Genomic DNA, 24376 nt, shown 5'->3' with positions numbered 1-24376 from the left:
GAAAGTGCCAAGCCACCCAGGTTTCTGGGTGCTGAGACGCCAGGTGTCTCGATACTGCCCGCCAGTTGCTTCGGTTGCTCAGCCGGGTTTCATACTTGTGTCTTGAACCTTAGGGTTCGAGCATGCAGGATAGCAGATACAGAATTCCCCTTTGAACCTTCTTCTCGAGGGGCCTTGGCCTCAAAGGAGTTTAGAGTTCGGGAACTAGCAATAGTTCACGGCAGACGAGTTTCGCCCTATCCAGTTCCGATTGTCTTCGCGCAATCGGCTCGGCTCGGCCCCTGGTCGCTTATGAGACTGGCTTGGCTCTGCTCGCTTGGATTGCTTGCCCCGCCCAGCCCTTGGTCACGCTTGCGAGACTGGCTCGGCTCGGCTCACCCCGCCTGCCTCCAGTCCACTGCATACCTCCCCGTGGCTTGGCTTGGCCCCACTAGGATTTTTCCGAATCGGGTTCTCGGCTCCGTTCGAGTGATCTTTTTGCTCTTCCCAGGAAAGCGCTTTGCCACGGCACAAGCACTCTTCTTCCCCTGTGTAGCAGTAATCTCCTTCGGTTGATTATTGCTCATGGTCCGCCTCTCCTGCTGGTCTTACTGGCAAGACAGGTAGGGGTACTCTTTCTCCTCACCTGTTCTCTTTTTCTCTCGGTTGTTCCGAGACATGAGACAGACAGAGAGAGCTCTTCGGAGTTCGGCTTCCTGGTGTGCTTTGGGTGTCAGTCCCCCGACTAAGATTCTTCCAATACGTCTAAGATTCTTCCAGCCTATTTCGATGAGTCACGTTTCCTCACTCATGCGAAAAGGTCCAGTATCTGACATCTGACCTTGCAGTTACTACACCCCGATCAATATGTGAGGCTCGGGTACTCCTCCTTGCTCTTTCAACCAGGAGGAGTACCCCAGGTGTGCAGAGCTCCAGTCAGTTCAGGAGACTCACTCAGATTCCTCCCTCCAACCAGTGAGTCTTCTTATGTAAAGGACCGATGGTTTGTATATCATGTCGGAACAAATCACAGTTTTTGAAAGTAAGTTGTATTTTTCCTAACTATACAAACCTGAGGTCCTTTACATTACATATTATGCCCACCTCAATCTGAACCTGGACTGAAAGGCAAACTGGAATGTTTACATCCAGGCAGGCGGGTATTCCCGGTGCATCAGGGCATAAAGAATACAGTGTAAGGCGTAAGCTTGCTAAGCCTCAAAAATAATTCTTCATAAGACCAAAACATATAAGACCAGGTGAACTTTGAAAATCTAATGAATGGAAAAGTAAAGGATGAAGAAGAGTTACAAAAGTTCTGTGAAGCCAAAACTATCTGATACCTGCCAGCATTTTACCTTTTCATACAACTTGAAAGAAAATTTTCAAATTTAAGCTTGATTTAATTATGGCCAAGACTGGCACACACTAATTGATTGTTCCAAGTTCCAACACTACGAATTCTACAAGGGTCAGCTTCTGGACATGACTTTCACTTAAAATGGCAGATGCCAAAGTACAGTAATTTAAGTGGCAGATGCCAAAGTACAGTAATTTCTTTAGTACTCCAAATACTGTACCATACACCAGTATACAGTAAAACACATATTGTTTCAGTTTTACAATAAGTTTCTACATAGATGTAAAAAATCCTCAATTTTAGCAACTAGGAAATCAGATATTGGTAAAACAAGGGAGAAATAAAGATATACTATATTTACATTAGTTGTGGCCTGGCATAAGTTGCATTACACTAAATTACTTGGAGAGTGGTTTCTTGCAAATATGGCTCAATCCAGTATAACGCAAAAAACTGATGACTTATGAGATAATCTTGGAGTAAAATAAAGTGGAAAAAGTGTGAGAAAACCAACGCTGCAATATATATGTTCTAAAATACATAAGAGCAAAATAAACTGATAAACAAAGTGGTTGGCCCTTTACCAAAGTTAAAGGCCCAAAAAGGTAATGGCTGGTATTTTGCACAAATTTATTATGGGTAAATGATCTTATTCAGTTACTTCCTCTGTACATCTTATGTGGTGATGGGGAGAAAAGGAAAGATAAAAGGAGTGAATGTCAGAAGGACAGGATAAGAGCTGGTCTTAAAATCACAATATCAATTACAGCAACACTAATAGCAATGAAACAGCGTAATTTTTTTTTATCACGTATGATCTAAAAAAACCATTACTCAACTGACCTACTTTAAAAAAAAAACTGTAGATCACTATGCACTTGTCGTTTTGTATACAGTAGATGATTCGCATAGCCACATTACAATCAAGCTTTCATGTTTAGTACCACCAAATGACTTTAAGAAGATTGTTAATTTCATTAAAAATTACATTCTAATATCATGGAACCCTTTAATAACTTGAAAATCTTCCTAAAATTGTCTTTTTAATCATACTTCTTTCAACTCTACTGATGGGGGACTACAAAATATTTCCCCATACCAAAACACACGGGCACAAAACCAAAAAGAATCTAGAAACCAAATCCTAATGCTTTAACAAGATAATTAAAGCTTTTTGTCAAACAGATGAATATATTAACTGTCCTAGGCTTTAATCTATTGTGCAATTGTTCAAAATACTGAATCCTATTACCAAATATACAGAATTCAGTGAGTTGCCTAAGGCAAATGTAACTTTCATTCTGTACAATAGGGAATGGTTTAACATACCTTTGGAGTAAATACAAGTACCATCTGACTTGCAACCTGCTCAACATACGACCACTGAGTTACTCGGCAACGTGCCATCTTGGGAGATCTCTCTCGTCACTCAGGCAGCATCAGTTTGAGTTACCCTGCCCTATCAGCAGCATCATACGGTATTAGCTATACTGTACACTGAATTGCAAACGATTTACATTAAAATGGACTTCTGACATACATGCAAGAACCTAGCCTTGTTGTAACTCAATGCCTACCTGTACATAATATTACGTAAATGATTAATATATCAATAGAAGGACATTATGGTAAAGAGATTGAAATAATGATTATACACTACATTACAGTACTATGTAGGTACTTTATATAGCAAAGGTTTGATATTATGCCCTAATCAGTATGTCGGCTACTTTCTAAGGTTTGACTTGCGTCCATTTTGACTTAAGACCGGCTGGTTGGAATCAAGCTCGGTTGTAAGTATGGTGGTACTTGTATAAATGTCTACACAAAAAAACACCTTTACAAATGTCTTCCGCTCTTTGAAAGAAACTTTTTATGACTAGAAATCAGTGCTTGAAAGAAACTTCTGTTGGGTCTTCATGGAGAGTTACAGTGCGAAGAGAGTCTTCTTCATAGATTTCTAATAGCGCTCTTGTTCCATCATTGAATGTGAAGGAAAGACCACCATCAATAACTAAAGATGCATCAAAACACCGTGACTTGACTGCAATGGATCTTGCGAGCCCACGAGGCTTAACACACTCACTTCTTGTAGGGGATGAAACGAGTTGATCCCTGATGGTGTAAACCATTCTTGGTGCCTCTGAAGTAGACGTATAACAGTCACACACTAAATACCTGGTACGAATGTTCATTTCCATTTTCACATCCTGTGCTCTATGAATGATTTTTATTATAGTTACCATATTACTGTACTTATATGATTTGGTTAAATCTAAAGTTGTACCAATAAACAAGCAGCCTTTGGACAAAAAGAAATGCCTAAACACATGTTAATTTCAAAACTATCACAGAGACATAACTGAAAATACTAAAGTCACTACCCTATTACGACCTTTTAAGACCTAGACACACCTTTTTCCCATAGGCCATGCCCCTCATATATAAAAAAATAACATAGTTTCATTATGTAATGTTTCTGTCACTATTCGTTTATTCATATGGCATAAGTCCACAGTTAATGACTAAAAATGTTACAACTTGGGAACAAAAATTTAAGTACCTTTAATTCATTAGCCCTTTAAAGAAGATAATAAATATTAAATGTATATATCACCAAGATTTAAGTCAAGAATAACACCATTTTGTAATGAAACCTATTATTTCTTTATTTTGTAGCAGATATAACTTAATACAAAAAAGACATATCATTATGTAACCAACAATCTACAATAATAATAACCGAATGGATCTTTCTTGTTTGTCCAACCTGGGTTGGGGGGGCAACGTAGGTAGGGGATCGGGGGGGTAGGGGAGACATGACACATCCACCCCGCTCCGGCAACCTGCTTGTCCACCCCACGTGGGGACAGGGTAGGTAGGGGATTGAGGGGTAGGGGAGACATGACACATCCACCCTCCTCCTGCAACCTGTTTGTCCACCCCACGTTGGGACAGGGTAGGTAGGGAATCAAGAGGGTAGGGGAGACATGACGGGCACTGCTGGGTTTCAGCGCAGCGTAGTGTGCGCCATCAAGCTCATCTCAATAATAAAGACCACATGTGGAGGGACGGTTAAGCACTTAGGGAACAGCCACACTGGTGGATATACTATAGCAATCGCAATCTCTCTCTCTCTCTCTTTATCTCTCTCTCATCCATACAAAACACATAGGTTTCCCCAGGAAAATCTGATTAAAATTAGAAAATAAATCGAGAACATAGAGGGCAATATTAATATACTATTAACTTCCAATTAAACCAATTATAAAATTTTTAAAAACTAATTCAGTCAGTAAAATCTACAGTACTGTAATTAATAATAAAAATAAATTCTTTACGCCAGCTGTGTCAGAAGTACATAAAATTGCCCAGTGGTCTGATTGAACTGATTATTAATGATTTAATTTTAAATAATTCATGGCAACATTCCACCCCCCTCTATGAACTTATGCAATAGCACTGGACTGCCTCCCTTCAAGGTTCTCCCACAGTGTTAATCAACTGAAAGACCTACATTCACTTTGTAATGATTTTGGGAAAAAAATAACTCGATAACAAAACAAAAAAACTTGATGCACAATGTAGTTTTTAAGATGCTACTGGTATATACAAATGGGGTGTTTTTCTTAGAACCTTAAATTATAAACTTCACACACTTTGGGACCAACAGGAGGACGTTAGCCACATATATCCGTAAAATAAGCAGCAAGCACACCCGGATGAAGCTGACTGACCTGGTGACATCTGGTTAAGAGACCAGCTTAAGAGCTGATACTCAGTCAAACACAGGTAATGTAGTGATGATGACTATACAGACAATGTTATTTTATCATTAAAACTTGCCAACCAAATCGAAATTAAAGTACTACCCATCTAAGCTACTGTAATTCATTGTTCTCAAACCAGGGTAATACAATAAAAAAATTCAATATATACTTAAAGTTATAGGTACTCAGTTTAAAGTACTGTATACCCTGTCAATGACAAGTATTTCAGAAACATATGAAAGAGAATTATCTCCAACATCAAAAGACAAATTAATATACTACTTCAATGCTTCCAAGTCTGTAAGCTTTACTAATAGAATGAAATGTCTACAATGTCTTACCTGAATCTGATATCAACATCTCGTTGAACTTATTGGTAATTTTACGAACAAATAATGGGTCTGAATCTCTTATCTTAAATCCAGTCTCTTCCTTCACAATGGTTAGAATCTCCTCCATATTTTGTTCTGTTAATTTGTTAACATTATAAGTCCACGAAGTTGAACCAGTACCTGGAAATCAAAATGAATTATATACGCATTTTCTCTATCAAAAATCACAATACTGTAACAGTATTTTTGACAAGTACAGGCCTACACAGGAAAAACAAATTGGGAATATGGTGAAGAACAGACAGTTTGTTTTCAAGAGTATTCCACTACTACTAACAGATGATGGTAGATTGGCTACTGGCCCTAAGGAAAAGGCTGAACTGCTTCATCGAGGTTTTGAAACTAAGAAATCAGCTAAGGATGTATCACCTGATAACTGTAATCCTGAACCTATTCTTACGAAATTTACATTTCACTCTAGGGATGTTAATTAATTCTTGATAATCTTGATAACTGGGGTGAAGAAGATGGTTTTAAAAATGTTTCTAGTGTGTTGTCTCCCAAGATTAGTAGATTCTACAGATTTTTAGGTGAGTGGATATGTTTTAGGTTTACTTCAAGATTTCCTTACAGGTAGGCAGCAGCGAGTTGCTGTTGATGGGATCTTTAGGGAACCAGGACTTGTTTGTCTGCAGTCCCACAGGATAGTGTTCTTGGTCTAATGTTATTTTTGATAGTGTAGCCGTTGTTCGTCCTCAAAGGAGTTACACTCTCATGGTCCCCCAGGGCTCCATAAGACAGACCAACCAATTACAGTACAAAGAGTCCTTTTATAATTGGTCTAGGCCAGAATAGGGCTTGTTGGCACAGTGATAGAATATAAAGGACTGAGGACAAGGGGGCTCTATCTCCTGTCCTACAATGACTACCTAGGCTCTACGTCTTACTCGCACAGCCTGTTCCGACCAACTTCATTACACTCTGGTCTGTCCAGGAGTTCACTAGTCCGCAGGTTGTGCTCAGAGAATCATGTTCGTCTATGCTTTTTACCACCCTCATAACACGAGTCACGTTAAGTACTTAGTTTTAAGACCCAGTGAAAAGTTTTAGTTCCTTAAAATTTTAACGGGTAGGCATATATTTATTTAAATTGGGAGAGAGTAAGCCTCTTCTAGGGCAAGAAGTTAGGAGTAGATCGCTAGGCTACACTATACTTGCTGCTCTGTTTTTTCTTGTTGAACAAGTGAGAATTAGTATTAAGGCAATAATGTTAGTCAATTCTGTTACTGAAACTTATTATGCAATGCCATTTTTAAGATTGATAGATAATTTGAACTTACCAAAAGGGTAAATTGGGTTAGCCTAACTTCATGTTTGACAAAACTAGTTGTGATCATTGTTCCAAATCGTGCTTGACTTTTTCGTAATGGTAAGCTTTGCCAAACATTTTAAAATTTTAAAGATACTGATTTTCAATATTTTCGGTACAATAATTCCAATAATTATTGATTTTATTTATGTACCAACTAACATAGCCTACATGCCACATAACCTTTACCTGGTGTCTGGGAACAGACCGGGTAATCATAGGTTATGAATGTGTAGAAATATGAAATATGAATGTGTACAAATATATCTTTAGTTTTGCCTTAATTGAGCTGAGAAGCATTAGAGAGTAAATCCTTTAAGGCAACATTACTGTAGTAATTGTGAATTAATATTTTGATGCATTAGTACTATTTTATGCATATGACCCATTGATCTTGTTTCCTTACATCATACTATGGACATGTACTTGCGGCCATGTAGGCCTGGGTTAATTTGAAGTGTTTGTGGCTTAGTATATACAAGTGATAAGGTTGTTGGCCTGGAAAACAAGATTGTTCAGTATGCGATGGTACAACACTTGTGGGTATAGTAAAGTCTCCATGTATGAGAAATGAAGGTGCCCTTAGCCTCAATCGTGACATGGTGTAGTCAGTAGTATAAGGCTGAACTCCACTAAAACGGCACCCTATCCTCCCCTTCAGGTGGAGGAGACTCCCTGAATGAACCTGAAGCTTTAACTATTCTGATGTAACTTTTGATTTACACCTTACTTTTAAGAAACATCTCATAAAAGTGTCGGCAAATGCTGCACGGGAATTAGGTATTGTACATAAGGCCTCATAGACTTATGACAGTGATAACATCAACGCAACCTGTTTTAGGTCAATTGCTCTTCCTTCACTAGAATACTGCTCTCCTGTGTGGATGTCTGCTTCTGCCAGGGATTTATCTCTTTTAGATAGAGTGGTTCATGTGGTAAGTTTCTGTTTCCTAATTTTAGAAGCTATGACTTGGACCAGTGAATGATGGTCTCCTGTTTGTCAATTTTTCACAGGTTGTATTTTAACAGATCTTTCATATTCACAACTGATCCCTGATCCCCTTTTTCTCTCGAGAGCAACCAGATTCGCTGAACAGCAGCAACATTATGCAGTAAGTGTGCCTCGCTGTCGAACTTCCCAGTTCCAGAGGGTCTTTTATTCCTCACCCTGTTGGACTTTGCAACAGTCTCCCTGAGGATGTTGTGTAATTGGAACTTGAAAAGTTCAAGTGAAAATGCAAAGCATTACTACCCTAATAAAATTCTCCTTATATTTTAATAATTTACTTATATTTTTATCTATTTATTTATTAATTTGTTAATTTATCTTTGTTTTTTTAACAAGTGATCTCTTTGTATTTTGCATTACCTTCTGTTACTTCTTTCTAATGAGCACCATATTCTTTTGAAGCTTTTCTTTCAAGTCAATGGTCCCTGTGCTTGTTCCATATGAATAGGGTTCATTTTCTGAGTAATAATAATAATTTAAGGGAATGCTTTGGGGGGGGGGTTGCAAGGGTGTACCTCTGGGTAACAGAGTTGGGCAGTTGGGTTTTAATGTCTCCACACTGAAGAGGGAGCGTGATGCTCCGAGACTGCTTGTGCTTTTGAATATATTTGTTCTCCAATATGCAGTTTTATTTTCAAGTTTCAATGGTTGATACTAACCTGTTATCATCTGGGTAACAGAGGTGGTATTCATTCTTATTTCTCCTCCATATGAAATTTATCAGTGTAAGATTTCTTGCAAGTCAGTGCAACTATCAATGGTCCTTTAAATTATCGTATTTTTTTATGATAAAACTCAGCTCTGCAATGGGCATGAAGCAGTTCTTGAATAGAATATACAGTACATATGAAAGAAGTTGAAAATGGATGTTAATTCCATTTACTAGGGAGCCTGAAGTTCTCAACCCAGGCAACTGAGATACCAAGAAATCCTTTTAGGACCATCTTCAACACAATCAGAACTGTACTAGCCAAAGAACATGCTATACCCATGACACTGTAATATCCTAAGAGTACCACTAAAGGCAGAAAATGAATCTAGAAACCCTCAGGCAAGGGCTGCACAGAAGACAATCCTCTTTCTCACTGCTCCTGCCTTCACTAGATGAAGTGGGTGATAAGATGAGCTGGTGCCAATGAATGGGGCAAAGGCACTGAAGATGGTGGAGCACGAGAACCCAACAGGTACTTGGGCGTTCCATCACCATTACCAAGACTGGCTGACAAGAGGAAACTGCAGCAGAATATGGAATCACACATTCAATCCCAAAGAAACATTAACCTTGCTAGAAGTATTCAAACTCATCCTTAAGATGCAAGATTCCACCAGTATGAGAATATACAAGAAAATTCTTTTCAAGAAATTACAAAGAAATAACACATAATAAATCATGTAAAACCTTGCAGAGAAACTGCAACCCTTTTATTTTTTTAATAAATAGGGGAGGCATGAGAAGCTAAGAACTTGTTAAACCTTGCCACAGGTAATTACCAAGAATAACCAGTGAGAACTTATCATTAAACACTAGACAGGAAATTAATTACCACACTTCACAAACACAGATAAGGAATAAAATACTAAATGAATACCCACGTCAGTTCGAAGAAATGATCATCAATAAGCTGAACCCATCATGCAAATGAACTAACAGCTCTATGTAAAAAAAATCAATAAAAATCAAGGAAACGGAAGAACCCATCACTAGTGAAGTTAACAAAAGGTTCTGGAACTACCTCCAGTTCAGTAAACTGCTGGTGTCATGCACAAAACTATGCAGTGATTCACCGAAAAGCTTTATAGCTTAATAAAAGGATTTTGACAAAGGAAAAATCTATTTCTGGGGAGAGACCTGTGTCACCCGGTGCAATAGCTTTACCTAGAAATAAGTGCTGAATGGTTATTTCACCGGCTGACACAGGTCGGCCAACCCAGAAAATGTTATATATCAACAGCGTTGGGAAAAATAAAATAAAAGGGATGAAAGTGGAAAAAATGAAAATAAAAGTAATCAAAATGGATATGATGCACAGTAATTCAGAACAATTCCAAAGGCCTGGGATTCTCTGGAAGCAGTTACCAGTCAGCAAACAAACAAAGAATGATTCAGTTAAATACTGGAGAATTAGAGAACTAAAAGCTCACAAACAGATTACAGTACATTACAGTGGAACCCCGGTCTCCGACCGTACCGAAACTCGACAAAATCGGATTCCGACACGAAATGCCGAGTAAACTTTGCGCCGGTTCCCGAACAACAAACCGGAATCCGACCCGACACGATACGACCCGTCGACGAAACATATGATGTTTGTAAACAAAAGTGTTTCGGTAACGCCGCCGCTAGTTGGCGTTGTTGGTGGCGTTCTTCCCACGCACATTTAAAAGCACTTAAAGCAGTGATTTTATACATTACAGTAGACTCTGAATGGAATTTACCATAAATTAATACAATCCTGAACGTACACAATGTTTATGTAATTACAGTAGTACCGCGATACGCCACCAGGACGGCGCTCTGGTTTGTTTACATTCGCACTTGCCACAAGCTGCCGATGCCGACGTAACTTAAGACGTTTTTCTTAATTTTTATAACAGACTCTACAGTACATTCGGCTTATTTTTAATATTGTTTTATTAATTTAATGTAATGACCAGGCTTGTTTTTCATTGTATTTATCATTAACAACAGTTTTTGTGCGTACCCGTTACAGTACATTCTGGAGTGCATATGGGCTGCCTAGCCTAGCCTGCAGCACTCGGTCTACCACTGGTAGGCCAATTTTTTTGATACAGTATGCATTTAAAACTGTAAGAAGACTTCTAATAAGGTAAGTTATTTAACTCTGAACTTATTTAATTGTAATGTGTATAGTGTTTTGTATAAAAAGACAAGGTTGGAGTAGTGACTGGTGGTCAGGAACGGATTAATCCATTTTCAGTTATTTCTTATGGTCGAAATTGATTCGGAATTCGACAAAATCGAATCTCGACATTCCTTCTAGAACGGATTAGCGTCGGAAACCGAGGTACCACTGTATAAAGTACAGTAATGAGTTTATAATGAAATAAATATTAAATACTGTAACACTCATAATAGTCTACAGCCCAAATGAACAACACTGCACTGGACTAAAACTCTATTAATTATTATTGTTAACCCCTCAGCATCAATATTAGGCAATATGGAATGATGCGAGTTGTTCACTCTCTAGATAACCATACAATTCAGAACCATACCTGTGCTGGCAATGAGCCCTGAGCATTTTTGTTTTATTCCTCTACTCCCATCAAAACTCAATTCCAAATAAGAAACACGGGCAGAAACACATTCTCCAATAAAAACCTGAAAAGAACAGTAATTATTAATATGAATAAATATACATAGAGTGCAATATTGTAAAGACAAATTAATATTTTAAGATCCAGGTCCCCATCACGAGTGGTTATGCCACACTGTGCTCCATTCTCACTTAAAGATACTGTAATTTCATTTGCTCATTCTCTGTAAAATTACATTTTAAGATAAGAACCTATATTTGGTGTCTTTTGAGGGGTAATAGTTTTACTTTATTTTGCATTGTAAAAAATAAACTGCAGAAATAAAAAAATCAAATCCTGAATTAACCTATATTTGGTGTCTTTTGAGGGGTAATAGTTTTAGTTTATTTTGCGTTGTAAAAAATAAACTGCAGAAATAAAAAAATCAAATCCTGAATTAACCTATATTTGGTGTCTTTTGAGGGGTAATAGTTTTACTTTATTTTGCGTTGTAAAAAATAAACTGCAGAAATAAAAAAATCAAATCCTGAATTAGCCAGAACAATTGTATATTTTGCCTGAGATTTTGTAAAACTAAAGTTCTATATATGTATATATTAGTTGTTCACTAAGCAAAACTGAGATAAATTCCTTTTCCGAGCAATAAAGTTTAATGCAGTTTATGCTAATGTGCCGTCAAGAGTAAACAAAAATACGAATAAATTTTTATGAAATTTTTTTATTCAGAGCTTTGACTGTCAGCCTGCAAAATTCTTAGTGAACATTTATTTCACCCACTCTTTGTGAAGTTACTTTTCATGTTAACATACTACAGTGGTTCTGGTATAACAATCAAGCTGAATATTTGTACTTTATTGTTTTATACCCAAAAACACAAAGCAACAAAAATAAAGTCAAAATGATGTACTGAACTTTGCTAAAGAAACATCTCAATGCTGTTATTGAAAAAAATTGTCAAAAAACAGATTCTGACACATGAAAAAACCTATTTTTGGTGGCTGTTGTGAGTCCTCTGAGGAGTTATTTTTATGATCCCACTGGAGCTTCATAAGACTGACCAACTAACAATATCAAGAATTCACTAACAGCCAGTCTTAGGCTAGAATAGTGCCTGCTGGTACTACTCTAGCCTAAGACTAGTGACAGCAGCTGGGTTTAAGGACTCACAGCAACCACCAAAAACAGATTTTCCTCCATTAAAATCTGATTGTTGATAGTGTAATTCCCGTTCAACCTTAAATAAACTAACAGGTGATGATATAACCTAGCTCTATAGGGAAGATTCTCAAATGCCCTGATGAGATTGGTCCAAAGTAAAAATCCTCTGAGGGATCACTTCCCCTCTTCTATTTAACTTCATCATGAGGAATTACAGTGAGCAATATCTCAGAATTACCATTGCATCAGAGGGACCTTTTGCTTTCTGCTAATGGATCTAAGGGGCTGGAACGTGACATGCCAGGTAGTGAGAAGTTAAGCCTCTTCACATGATAGTAATGTTTGAGGAACTGTTGCTGATGACCACCCCATAAACTCGGAAACTTTCTCGAAGAAGTTTCACAGGAAAGCCAGAGAGGTGCCCACCATCTAGCCATCATGTGACTTAAAGAAAGATTAGGGGTTTGCCTTCTTAATTAGGGTCACCAAGCTAATTCTCAGCCCATGTAGTGTTCGCATGCTTGTTAGTGGTAGGATGAAAGAAAAGAGGACCAGCTGGACCATGTTTACCTAGATTTCGTGTTAACCATGGAATCTAGGTAAACATGAAGTGACCAGACCAAGCATATTGTTATATCTGTAATACTGAGTTCCTGCAGAAGGATAGGGATATTCTTCTTCAACTGGCCCTTATTCTTGGCCAGGAATGACAGGTCAGGGAACAACAGCAAGTGAGGGTTAGGTGTACAGGTGATGAAGTGTTTTCCCCATGTAAGAGAGCCAAGTTTCCTGATCTAGGCTCCTCAAACCAAGGCAGTCGAGAGCACCTTTTGAAGTATGTGGGTTGTGAACGTATTGGGACCACTGAACTGAGGAGATGACAGTACAGTGTACAATGAATGTGATATCTAAAGTTCATAAAAAAAAACACGTAATAACATATCCTGGAATGTCTTCTGAGTAATACTGTAAAATCAAAATAAAAAACATAGCAATTTACCTCATTTAGTGCTAGGACTGGAAGGACTCTTCTTGCTAGGCCTGATTCAGAGCATGGTGGAACTTCCTTTTCCATTGTACGAAGCTGCATATCTATATCAAGATATCTGCAAATATGTAATTTAATTAAATACCTATCACTGACCACTTTTAATCCTTTTGCTTACCGATGACAGTTATAAACATCATCCAAATTTAAGTCCTTCGCTTACTGGTGACGGATATACACGTCATCCAAACGTTAAAAACAAGAAAAGATTGCACAAACCAGCAGAAAATATGAGGATCATTTTCAGCGAGGGTTCCTAATATTTTATATAATATAATATATAAATATATATGTGTGTGTGCAACAAAACAGTGTATCTATTTTGTACAGTTTTAGGTTTTTCCTCTATAATTACATCACTCAACTTTTTTTCTGCAAGAGAGAGAGAGAGAGAGAGAGAGAGAGAGAGAGAGAGAGAGAGAGAGAGAGAGAGAGAGAGAGAGAGAGAGAGAGGAATGCACTTGATTGGATGCCAATTGTTTTATGGAACACTTAATGTTACGTTGTCATTAATTTTTTCATATATTCCTTGGTGTAATCACACGTAATTATGTTTATCTGGGTATGTTACTATCTGTTTTTCTACCGTGTTTGCCACTTCTTCAGCCCAAATGGTGGAGACGAGGAAGTTAACTGCATTCCTATTTTCCATCTTTAACAAAGAATGAGAACTGCCTAGAAAATAATACTTCTCAGTATCAAAGGTACCTTCACATTATGACTTTTTCTAATTCAGAGTCTGAATCTGACACTCTACTCTGACCTTGAAATATGACAATGAATTCTTGTGAATGAAAACTTTTTATTTACTGGTATATATATTTTGCAATGCAAAAAATATCTTTACATTTCTAATTTAATATCAGTAGAAACCATGTTACCATACCTGTATTCTGGATGTAACAACTGCTGATCGTGAAGCTCGACAGGGGGTTTGTAAATGTTATCTCCAATCAACGTCACACGAATTCTACTTCTGAATGTCCATCGGAATTTTCCCTTAAAAGATATATATGTAAAGGCAGTTGAGAATCATGAAAAAAAGTGCCTTTAAAGTACAACACAGGACAGCAAGTATTCCCAAAAAGTTCATAGAATATACAAACTACCTTTAGTAATCCAAGCTCATCTTCAGAAGAAAATCATTCTCTAGCATAAAGGTCTCTAGTTATTTCCCCAACGGAATGTGATCAATGCTGTAAACTTCATGGAAGATTTGGTACACCAAATTAAGACATTTGAGAAAATCATAATATAAAAATATTTATTTTTTGGTGCAAATCTATCACTCAATGAGTGCCCTCAGATTTATAAGCTCCCTTGCCAACATACTCAAAAAAGAATGTAGCTTGCCATCTGCACAAGTGCTTTTTACCAACAGAAAATGGACAGTCATGCAGAGTATTGTCTGTGGGGTTAGGAGGAAGACAAATTACCTTATCCAGTACAGTAATTGGTTTGTACCAAGCACCCCAATTTCATAGATAAAAAATGGATTTTATTTTGGCACTAAAAATCGATCACTCTATGAATGACTGAGAAGCTACTTTGGCAGAGGAGACTTGCTACTACTAGGATATCGGCTAGAGATTCTGAGCAGCAAACTACTGAACAACTTTGTCTTCTAATCCATGAGTAACTTGTTAGTAAATCAGCAATGAGCAAAATATAAATTTTCATAATAAATTTTATGAATTGGATACTTACCTACTGTTAAAGATACCTTAAATCTCTGTGCCAATAGGTGAGTCAGCATTCAAACAAAAGACTGAATAGCTGCCTGGGCAATTGTCTAGCACACCTATTCTCCACCAGGTGTGTTTTGAATATTTTAGCTTGTTAGAATTCTCCTTGACAGCCTAGTAAGTTGCGTCGAGGCTTGGTGGAGTCTACTTTAACAGCAGATAAGTATCCAAAATAATAAATTTTATTATGAAAATTAATATTACTTGGGATGAATCTTACCAACTGTTAAAAGATAGACGATTTCCATGCCAAGAAGAGGATGATAAGTAGTGCAGCTAGACAAAATCCACTCAGCCAATCGAGCTAAAGGCTTCTTGCATGAAACCCAAAACATTCTTACTTGATCTGGAACACTTTCTGGATCTTACTGCCGCCAGAAGTTTCATTCCATCCAGGGATCAAGGCTCTCATATGTGTGCAGCAAAAAGCACCCTTGTATAGGAAACTGCTTCAGTTCAGCCAGAATGAAACAAGCAGCATGAGGGGACCCCTGTGCCTTGGTCCGAAAGCCCAAAAAATGACAGTTGACTAAAAAAAAAATACCTTTATGATATACTGTACAGGTACGTACGCTCCTCTACAATATATGCACCGTCATGCTTCCCAAAATATGAAAACCTGGGATTTAAAATAAGGAAAGTAAGGAGAGTCCTAGGAGGTTCACTAGTTGTACAAGAAGGTCCATTACTAGGCTTACTTAGTCAAGGTGGGACTATGAGGCTTATGGCAACATTGCAGAACTGCTGCAGTTGATCTATCACTGGCCTGAATTAAGGAGATGGGTGGAAAGGCAACTTTTTGGCATCTCTGGACTTACAGATGACACTTTCAGATCAAATCATAGGTCTTAAGAGGATATTCCTCTGGTCTGTTTGGAAAGGAAGGGTTTCCTAATGCAAGATCCTTTATTCTGGGCTAGCTACGGCCCCACAGATCTTCACTTGTGTCAGGTCCCAGCTGCTTTCTAGGTTCACAAAAGAAGCATGAGTCTGTTGAGGTATAACAATCATTAATTGGCTGATCATGGTATCTTCCTCCACAGAACTCTGAAAACACCTCCGTTACCTCATCAGCTTGTTCAAATATTTGGGCCTAACCATCAACTGGGACAAATCCAATCTGACATCAGTAGAAAAGGCAATTTATCTGGGAATGAAGCTGGGTACACTGATGGTTCTGGCACAATCCAAGATCAAAGGAGTACGTTGTGGCAAAGGTGTCTAAGCCACCATTAACTCCCATCAAGAACTAGTTTCTCACAGCCAGTTCAGTTAAAAGATTGCTGGAAACAGCAATAGTTTCCAGGAACAATAGAGGCACACTCATTTTCAACCTCCTCCTTTATCCACCCAGAGCTAGAAAAACTGTGACAATCCAACAATGACTACATGACCCTCATATCCCCACTTTGGAACCAGCAAGCCACATTTTTGGAACTCCTCGCACGTCTGGTGGACCTTGAAAGAGCCCTTCTGCACTGTGCAAAGTTATCTCTAACCCAGATAAACAATCTACAGCTAGACTAAACCAGGCCATGTGGACAGTATTCCATATCTGATTTAGTAGGCTGAACCATCACCCTCTCAATGCTAGTTGTAGCATTTCTTCTCTTCCTGTGGCATCAAAGAAGCTGATGATTTCTACTATTAAAAGATTATCCATCTGCTTCTCACAAGTATTTAAGAACAAGGACACTAACCCGGTCTCTTTCACTAAACTTTGTCACATGTGCCCATCTTTGAAAAGGGATGCCCCACCCTGTACTAAATGCCAAAACTTGAGATTTGTCGCTTGTGTTAGAACACCTATCTAGTTCAGTGTACATAACCCTAGAGGATGCTATTCTAAAAGATATTACCCTGAAAAAATTGTACAGTACTCTGTCCCAGTTGGGCAAGTGAGTGAGTAACATGCTCTCTCTAGCAAGGTTTCTAACAAAAGAAATGGAGAAGTAATGGCCTGACCTAGCCTTTGTCTTTGTGGTAAAGAAAGAAAAGTTCCTCCTACCCTCAGCCAACACTTTTAATTGTTGTTCCATCTCAGCATTCAGCTTGACAACAAGAAAGATATCCTTCTTTGTCAGTAAAAGCCATCAGGATTTATCTTCAAAAACCCTACACTTAAACAAAAGGGGAAATAATTTTTTATTTAGTGTCCCACGTGTGAATAGTAGGTTAATGTGACTTTTCCTTTAGGGTGTGACATCCCTGCCTACATGAGTAGGGGCAGAAGAGACTCTTTAGCTTTGACAGGCAACTCTTCTAGAAGGACAACCAGAAATCAAACCAGAGAGTGGAAAGGACCCTTTAGCCTTGGTAGGAAAAACCTTCTATGAGAAGGTTACACTGGACTGTATATAGCCATTGTACCATGGCCTTGATGGTACAATGGCTATATACAGTCCAGTGTAACCTTCTCATAGAAGGTTTTACTTTAACATTTGATTGATATTTTGCTGCGTTTACAATAATATTAATATCTGAAAAATAATAAATAATTTTTTATCATAAAAATGTAGTCACGAAAATAACACTAAAATACAGTAATTAGTGAATATTTCACAAAAATATGTATATATATATATACAGTACTATACAAAGAATTACTTCTTTTTACAGTAATTACTTGTATTCTGAATATAATTAACTGCATACCTAAGTAATACATAAATACTGCAAGAAAAAGAATACATTAAACATGTAAAATAAGTATGGATGACAGCAGACCAAAAGTATTCAAGGTATTATCTAGTCTGAGTCAAAATTTTATTGAAGTGTTAACAAATATATACTCATTATAAATGCAATGTAACACTTTTTGCTGCCTTCCTGTGAAAAGTCCAGCATAATCTAAAATGAATGAAGCATTTCCTTTAAAAAACTAAAACCATCTACTAAACATTACAGTAAACACCCTTCGTCTATTCATCAATAAAATGAATCTTAAAAATTAAATGATATTAGGTTCTTTCCATTCCATATCAGCTCACAGCATAAAAAATTCCAGCATCACCCAAAGAGCAAGAGAATTGATAAAAACAAGAAAACAAGAACTGCGATTATTTGTTTTCCCCAAGCAATTTTCATTCACGAACTGGGGTAATTCTTTACTACCATGTATACGGGTATCAAGTCCATTTTGCACATATTTACTATATCTAGGTTTCTTTGTAATTCTTCAAAGTTCATTTATCAATGAGAATATAAAACTTATCTTACCTTAAGTAACTTGTCAATGGCTTCTCTGACATCTACAGAGTATTTTTGTGGAAGACATAACTTTCCTTTTGATCTCATGGGATCAGAATTGAACCCAATAAGGGGCTTGTTCCTATCTAGCACTCTTGAAGCGGCCAACAGAAAAGTTCCATCTCCTCCTGTGGTCACAATGGCATCAGCCCACTCTATGTTGGGATCAGAATAGTCAAAGCGATATACAACTTTTGTTTCAATCCCTGCTGCTGTAAATACACTGTTGACAGTATTTTCTACACCCTGATGGAAAAAAGAAACAATTATACAGTATGTAAATTTCTGAGAAAGGAGCTGATTTTTGTCTTATTCAAAATAATGATAATTTTCATAATAAAATTAATGATTTGGATGCTTACCTACTGTTAAAGTTAGCTTATACCTTTGTGCCATTAGGTGTGATCGGCACACAAAATGAAAAACAAATAACACTTGGCTAGCCCGTAGGACTGTCTCTGTAATCACTTGTTTCCCACCAAGTGGCGCTCAAATATTTACGTTTTTGTCAGAGTTCTTCATGAACACCCACTAAGATGTGGGAGGCTGGGTGGGTTTCCACTTTAAAGTATGTACGTATCCAAATAATTCATTTTATCATGAAATTTATAATTATTTGGAATGAATCTTACCTACCGTTAAAGTTAGCTGACTACCACATAGACTGAGGATGGTGGGTTAGTGCAGCCAGAGAAACAAGAATCAAGCTGAGGTTATGTTAAAATCTGGAGGACTACGTCTAAATTTCATCGTAAACCATGATAGAAGATTAAAATTTCCAGCAAAAAAGATAGAAAACCTCTCCAAACTTTAAATCATGAGCAATATTCCAGTCATCATGATGCAGAACTGAGTGCAATGTAACGCGGTATCCTTTGATTGCTTTGAGTACTTGAGATACTGGCAGGACTTAAATCAGGCTAACTAGTGAATGGCTGCTGGATACCGGGTGAACAAATGATAACAAGAGAACTGACATGTGGCTCAGAACTACTGAGGCAAACGTAAAATGTCTGTATCCCTAAGTAACTCTGGCAGTTCATACACATCACTTACATTCTCCTTAAAATGGACGACGAGTGAGCCGGCAAACGTGAGCACCAAAATACCAAACAACTCATCCGGAGAACACACCAAACCCGAACCAGAGAGACAGCTGAGAGAGGTGGGGAAGGGCACAGACCTTGGTCCTGAGGCATGTCATGGTTCCCTGTCCATGGAGAAGACCAATGGACCCAGGACAGTCCAGAGGGCTGGCTACAGACAGACGCCAAGGCTTCGACACCTTCTCTCTTCCAAGGGAAACCAAAATGGGTCGATCACTATGGGAGTGGGAGGATCTTGCCCTAATATATACAGTCAAGCTTTATTTTTTTTTATTTTGTATGCTGATCGCACCTAATGGCGCAAAGATAGAAGCTAACTTTAACGGAAGGTAAGGTTCATTCCAAATAATACATTTACATGATAAAGTCTGTACATTAGTATGCAAGTTTTATGAATCAAAATCATTTTTTCATACAAATCAATTACTTTTAACAGTATAAAACATTGCCAGTAAACTTCCCATACACTTCCTTCCTAATTCAAAACAATACTGTCTGTACAGTGTATCAAGAGCATTGATTGCACCTAATGGCGCGAAGATATACAAGTAAGCTAATTTTAACAGTAGGTAAGATTCATTCCAAATCATCGTTTATTAACTGTGACTATACCTCAGACCAAAATTTAATCTGGGTTGTTGGGATTTATTTATCAGGAGCTAAGCCATTTCGTCACCTGTCAGTTTCTTTTGTAAGCTCCTTTGAGGGTGAACAGTGGCTACACTATCAAAACAGGTTTTGATATAAGAAAAACCTATTTTTGGTAGCCATGGCGAGTCCTCAAACCCACTCACTTTCCCTGATGAAAAGCATGGGACCGGGGTGAACATTTATCTTGCACAGACATGGCGTGTAATGAAGATGGCCACCGGCTTGTTGTTGTTGTCACGTCTGTGCAGGCGACACGTAGTCAGAGCCAAGGCAGTTATTGCAGGACAGGAGATAGAGCCCTCCTGCCCTGAGTCCTTTATATTTTATCGCTGTGCCAACAGGCATTATTCTGGCTGAGATCAACTACTGTAAGAGAATTCTTTGTAATTGGTTGGTCTGTCTTATGGAGCTCTGGGGGGACCATCAAAGTCTAACTCCGTTGAGGACTCACAGCGGCTACCAAAAATTTTTTTTTTTTTACAAGAAATGGGAGGCTTCAAGAAAGTGCGGGTATTGACAGTCAGTGTCATGTTTATAATTTCTATGGCCTTAATTCTTCTTTTTCAGATCATCTCTGTGTTCAGTTTTAGTAGGTGACTATATAGCAACATCTTGTACATGACACAAGAGAAATTTGCTAGCTTAGTGGTCATCATCTCGATATAGACAGATTTGAAAAAAGTAATGTCGTTTACAAATTTACAGGCCTAGGAGATGGATGCCATCATTTATGCATCAGGATGATGACTACCTAGCTATTAAAATGCCTTTCAAGTCATCTACAGGGAGGTGCTATATTCAATCACTATTACTATAAACACCAAAGAAGATCTGAATGAGAAGAATTAATTAAAGCCATGAAAACTATAAACATGGCAACAGATTACTAACACCCGTGCTTTCTTGAAGACTTGCATATCCTAGACAAGAAAGCCCGAAATATATTCTGACTATCATATGAGAGCCATAAGAAATCAATTGATGCCAAACACCTTCAAGAATGCTGAGAGAGAGAGAGAGAGAGAGAGAGAGAGAGAGAGAGAGAGAGAGAGAGAGAGAGAGAGAGAGAGAGAGAGAGAGAAATAATCCACTGGCACTACTGAGAAAGATCCATTATTCCAGTCACACAAGTGGGGGATACACTAGTAAAAACCACCCAGCCTCCCTTATCAACACATCCACGTAGGTCCAAATGTCTGTGAGTTTTACAGCAAAAACACCTGCAACAGACCACTTACAATATGACATACCCAGATTTTTACTAAGTTTAAACCAGTTCCCCTGCTAATAATAAATGTCCACCTTTGTATTCCAATCATTCTTTCAGTAGATGACCACCTGTGTTTGAGTCAAAAGTTAAGAATAAAAAATAAACAACAAAACCAGAATGCCTTTCCATGTCCTTAGAAAATTTATTCTACTGTCTATCTGCTGATGAGAATAATGTAATATCGGAAAGTTGTGTGTAAGGTGAATGCCACTGAAGCAGCAACTGTTTTTAATAATAACAATCAAAATAATGACAACTATAATAGTAGAGTCACCTGAACAGTTGTTAAATAAATTGGAGGCATCCTAGTCATGGCAAAGACAAAAATCTGGAAGCAATATTGGATGCTATGGTCATCATGAACAAGGTAACTCTGACTGGTGCTAGGGTGTTCAGCAATGCTTGAGAAACATACACACCAGGTCTAGTCATGGCCTCTAATATTGGAGAGGTCCTGTTCTTGAAAATTGGTCCTCTTTGTGTAATCATCAGCGCAGATCAAGGTGTGAAGGGAAGAAGGGGGGCTAGCCATGTCTCTAAAAGCCCTCCTTGTCATATATTGCCTAGAATAAGCCCTGTCTGCTACCAGGGCTAGAGCATAATTAAATATTTTGGGGAAGGCCATATCAAGACTGAAACACAACAAACACTTACACGTGCCCCGCTTTCCAAATACACCATAGATTTTTCCTTGATGCTCAACAGGTTGAAACCCGAAAATAGGCATTCTTCAAATCGGGTGGTGCCAAAAAATCCCTATTCCTGATGGCACAACACACTGAGCCCATTGCTCCATCATGCAAAAGGGCTGTCAAAGAAAAATTTTCCAATACTGAAGCTGATGACTGGGGATACCAGCCCCACTGCTTTCGGAATCACATAAAAAGGTGACCACAAACACCCTGTGTGTTTCCTAGTACCACTTGCCTTATTAGTAAAATGGTTTATGTTGTACTTATTTAACTACAGCTTTAAAAAAAAAAATTTACATTGGGTTAAATGAAAATTATGGAGAATTTGACAAAATTTCTTCTAATTTGTTTCCCAAACTTCACAAATGTTCTTGATTATATTTAAGACATCTACACAAAAAAGTTTTAACTGTTAGTGTTACTTTACATTCTGTATACAGTACTGTATATCCTGTATCCATATCACACTCAGGAATGATAAAACTGTTAACATTATTCAAATATGTCATTTGCTGTACCTTATGAATGTAGTGATGATACAACAACATATTGTAATCAGAGCCTCTGCTTCTCAGTCGGGTCTCCAATTCTCTCTCAGTGAGCTCTGGATGACGTCTCTTTTCAAATTCATATCTTGAAAGTTTTGTAAGAATCAAAACTTTTTGTGGCTTGAAGTTTGATGGGTCTAAGTTTGGTATGGAGTCGACTGAAAATTTCCTTCGACAAACACACATGCAGCCTAAATGGAGGAAAATACATTAGTTAGTTACTGTAACTGAAACTGTTGTGAAAGAAATAGGAAAAATCTATATATAAAAATTCACCATGAACAAGGAAGGTTTTGATAAAATGCATGAAAACATCAACATTATAAAAACATCTTTAAAATAAATTAACACACAGTACAGTAATCATAATACATACAGAGCATAAACAATAGTTATACATGTATCTACTTGTCAATGTTAGTTTGGAAGCGGACTGATACTGAAGAAATGCAGTTCATAATTAGAGTACAGTGAAACCCCCTTATTCGCGGGGGATGCGTCCCACACCCCCCCGCAAATAGGTCAAATCCGCGAATGCTTAAAACCCCTCTAAAAACACTTAGAACTCTCCATTTTGATAGCTTAAACCAAGAAAAACCCTGTAAAAATGCTTATACCTGAGTATTTTAATAGTTTTATCACAAAAAGTGCATTTATTCATGAAAATACAGTAATTAGTGAATATTTCTCAGTGAAAAATACCGCGAATGGGCGAATTTTCCACGAATGATGGCTAGATATGTTCCACAGAGAAACCCGCGAATGCGTGAGTCCGCGAACCATGAGAATGCGAATACGGGGGGTTTACTGTACAGAGCCAGTACATTGGAAATACTGTAGTTAGCTTGCCCCACCAGAAGGATGGAGTTCATCATCGAGGGTATGGTACATGGAACTCAAAGCAAGATACAGCCTTAAGTACAAAGCAGTCTTTAAACAGACAGAACTTGTGAAGAATCTTTAGAGAAAAGAACTTCTATAACAGAAGCTAGGGAAAAAGTTGAGAGCTTGGTGAAGATGCTTGGAGGAAGAAAAATGACAAATTTTTAAAATTAATTCGTATTTGTCACAGCTATCAAACTTGCAGTCTTAACATTAAGATAAATCTTCTGGTGCCAGCTGGAAACAGGTACAAAACAACAGGAATTGTTTATGCAAGGAACTGGTGGCATCTGGCATCAGTCACAGGGATGAGGGAGGAAGTGGACAGCAACCTAATCTCCAACCCCGTGACGTATTTGGTTTTCTTCTTACCGCCTTCAGAGGAGGATATCCTTTTCGCTCTCTTCCCTAAAGCCGGTTTTTCCTTCCTTGTCCGTGTTTTTTTGGTTTGAGATTTTTTTGTCATAGTGATATATTGTGTGTTTTGTGCGCAGGTGTTTTGACTCTTGATAATGCAATCCCAAAACTCATCTAAGCATTCCCTTAAGCCTCAGAGGAAGTGTCCCAGTGTAGCAAACTACACTTGTTCGCATTTTCTTGCTTCCTTTGAAACCGATCCCCAATCTACTTGCAGCGTAGATGCAGATCTAATTCTTGTAACGCAACTAACCCTTTGCTTAAATGAGTTTTGGGACTGCATTATCAAAAGCCAAAACACACATATAAAACACACAATATATCACTACGACACAAAAATCTCAATGCAAGGAAACACGGGCAAAGAAGGACAAACCAGCTTTAGGGAGGAGAGCAAAAAGTACTTCCTCCTCTGAAGGCGGTAAGAAGAAAACTAAATATGTCACGGGGTTGGATATATTCTGATGACAAGTTCTGGTGGAGTGGAAGTGAAATAAGCCAAAATGGAGTTG

General features: G+C 38.0%; 1 protein-coding gene across 2 annotated transcripts in view; it reads right to left on the bottom strand.

Moving 5' to 3' along the window:
• Positions 1 to 1676: 1676 nt before the first annotated feature.
• Nadk2 (NAD kinase 2, mitochondrial) overlaps positions 1677 to 24376 on the bottom strand; it is a 191042-nt gene continuing 168342 nt past the window's right edge. For both annotated transcript variants that reach the window (XM_067121570.1, XM_067121569.1), the window contains exons 2-8: positions 22536 to 22756; positions 18269 to 18544; positions 14191 to 14303; positions 13257 to 13362; positions 11057 to 11162; positions 5451 to 5621; positions 1677 to 3482 (exon numbers count right to left, since the gene is read on the bottom strand). In XM_067121570.1, coding sequence (XP_066977671.1) covers positions 3226 to 3482; positions 5451 to 5621; positions 11057 to 11162; positions 13257 to 13362; positions 14191 to 14303; positions 18269 to 18544; positions 22536 to 22751 — 1245 coding nt within the window. In that variant the 5' untranslated portion in view covers positions 22752 to 22756 and the 3' untranslated portion in view covers positions 1677 to 3225. The remainder of the gene's footprint in view (positions 3483 to 5450; positions 5622 to 11056; positions 11163 to 13256; positions 13363 to 14190; positions 14304 to 18268; positions 18545 to 22535; positions 22757 to 24376) is intronic.

Source organism: Macrobrachium rosenbergii, chromosome 19, assembly GCF_040412425.1.
Source record: "Macrobrachium rosenbergii isolate ZJJX-2024 chromosome 19, ASM4041242v1, whole genome shotgun sequence".
NCBI lineage: Eukaryota > Metazoa > Arthropoda > Malacostraca > Decapoda > Palaemonidae > Macrobrachium > Macrobrachium rosenbergii.
This window is presented reverse-complemented; position numbering and strand designations above follow the sequence as displayed.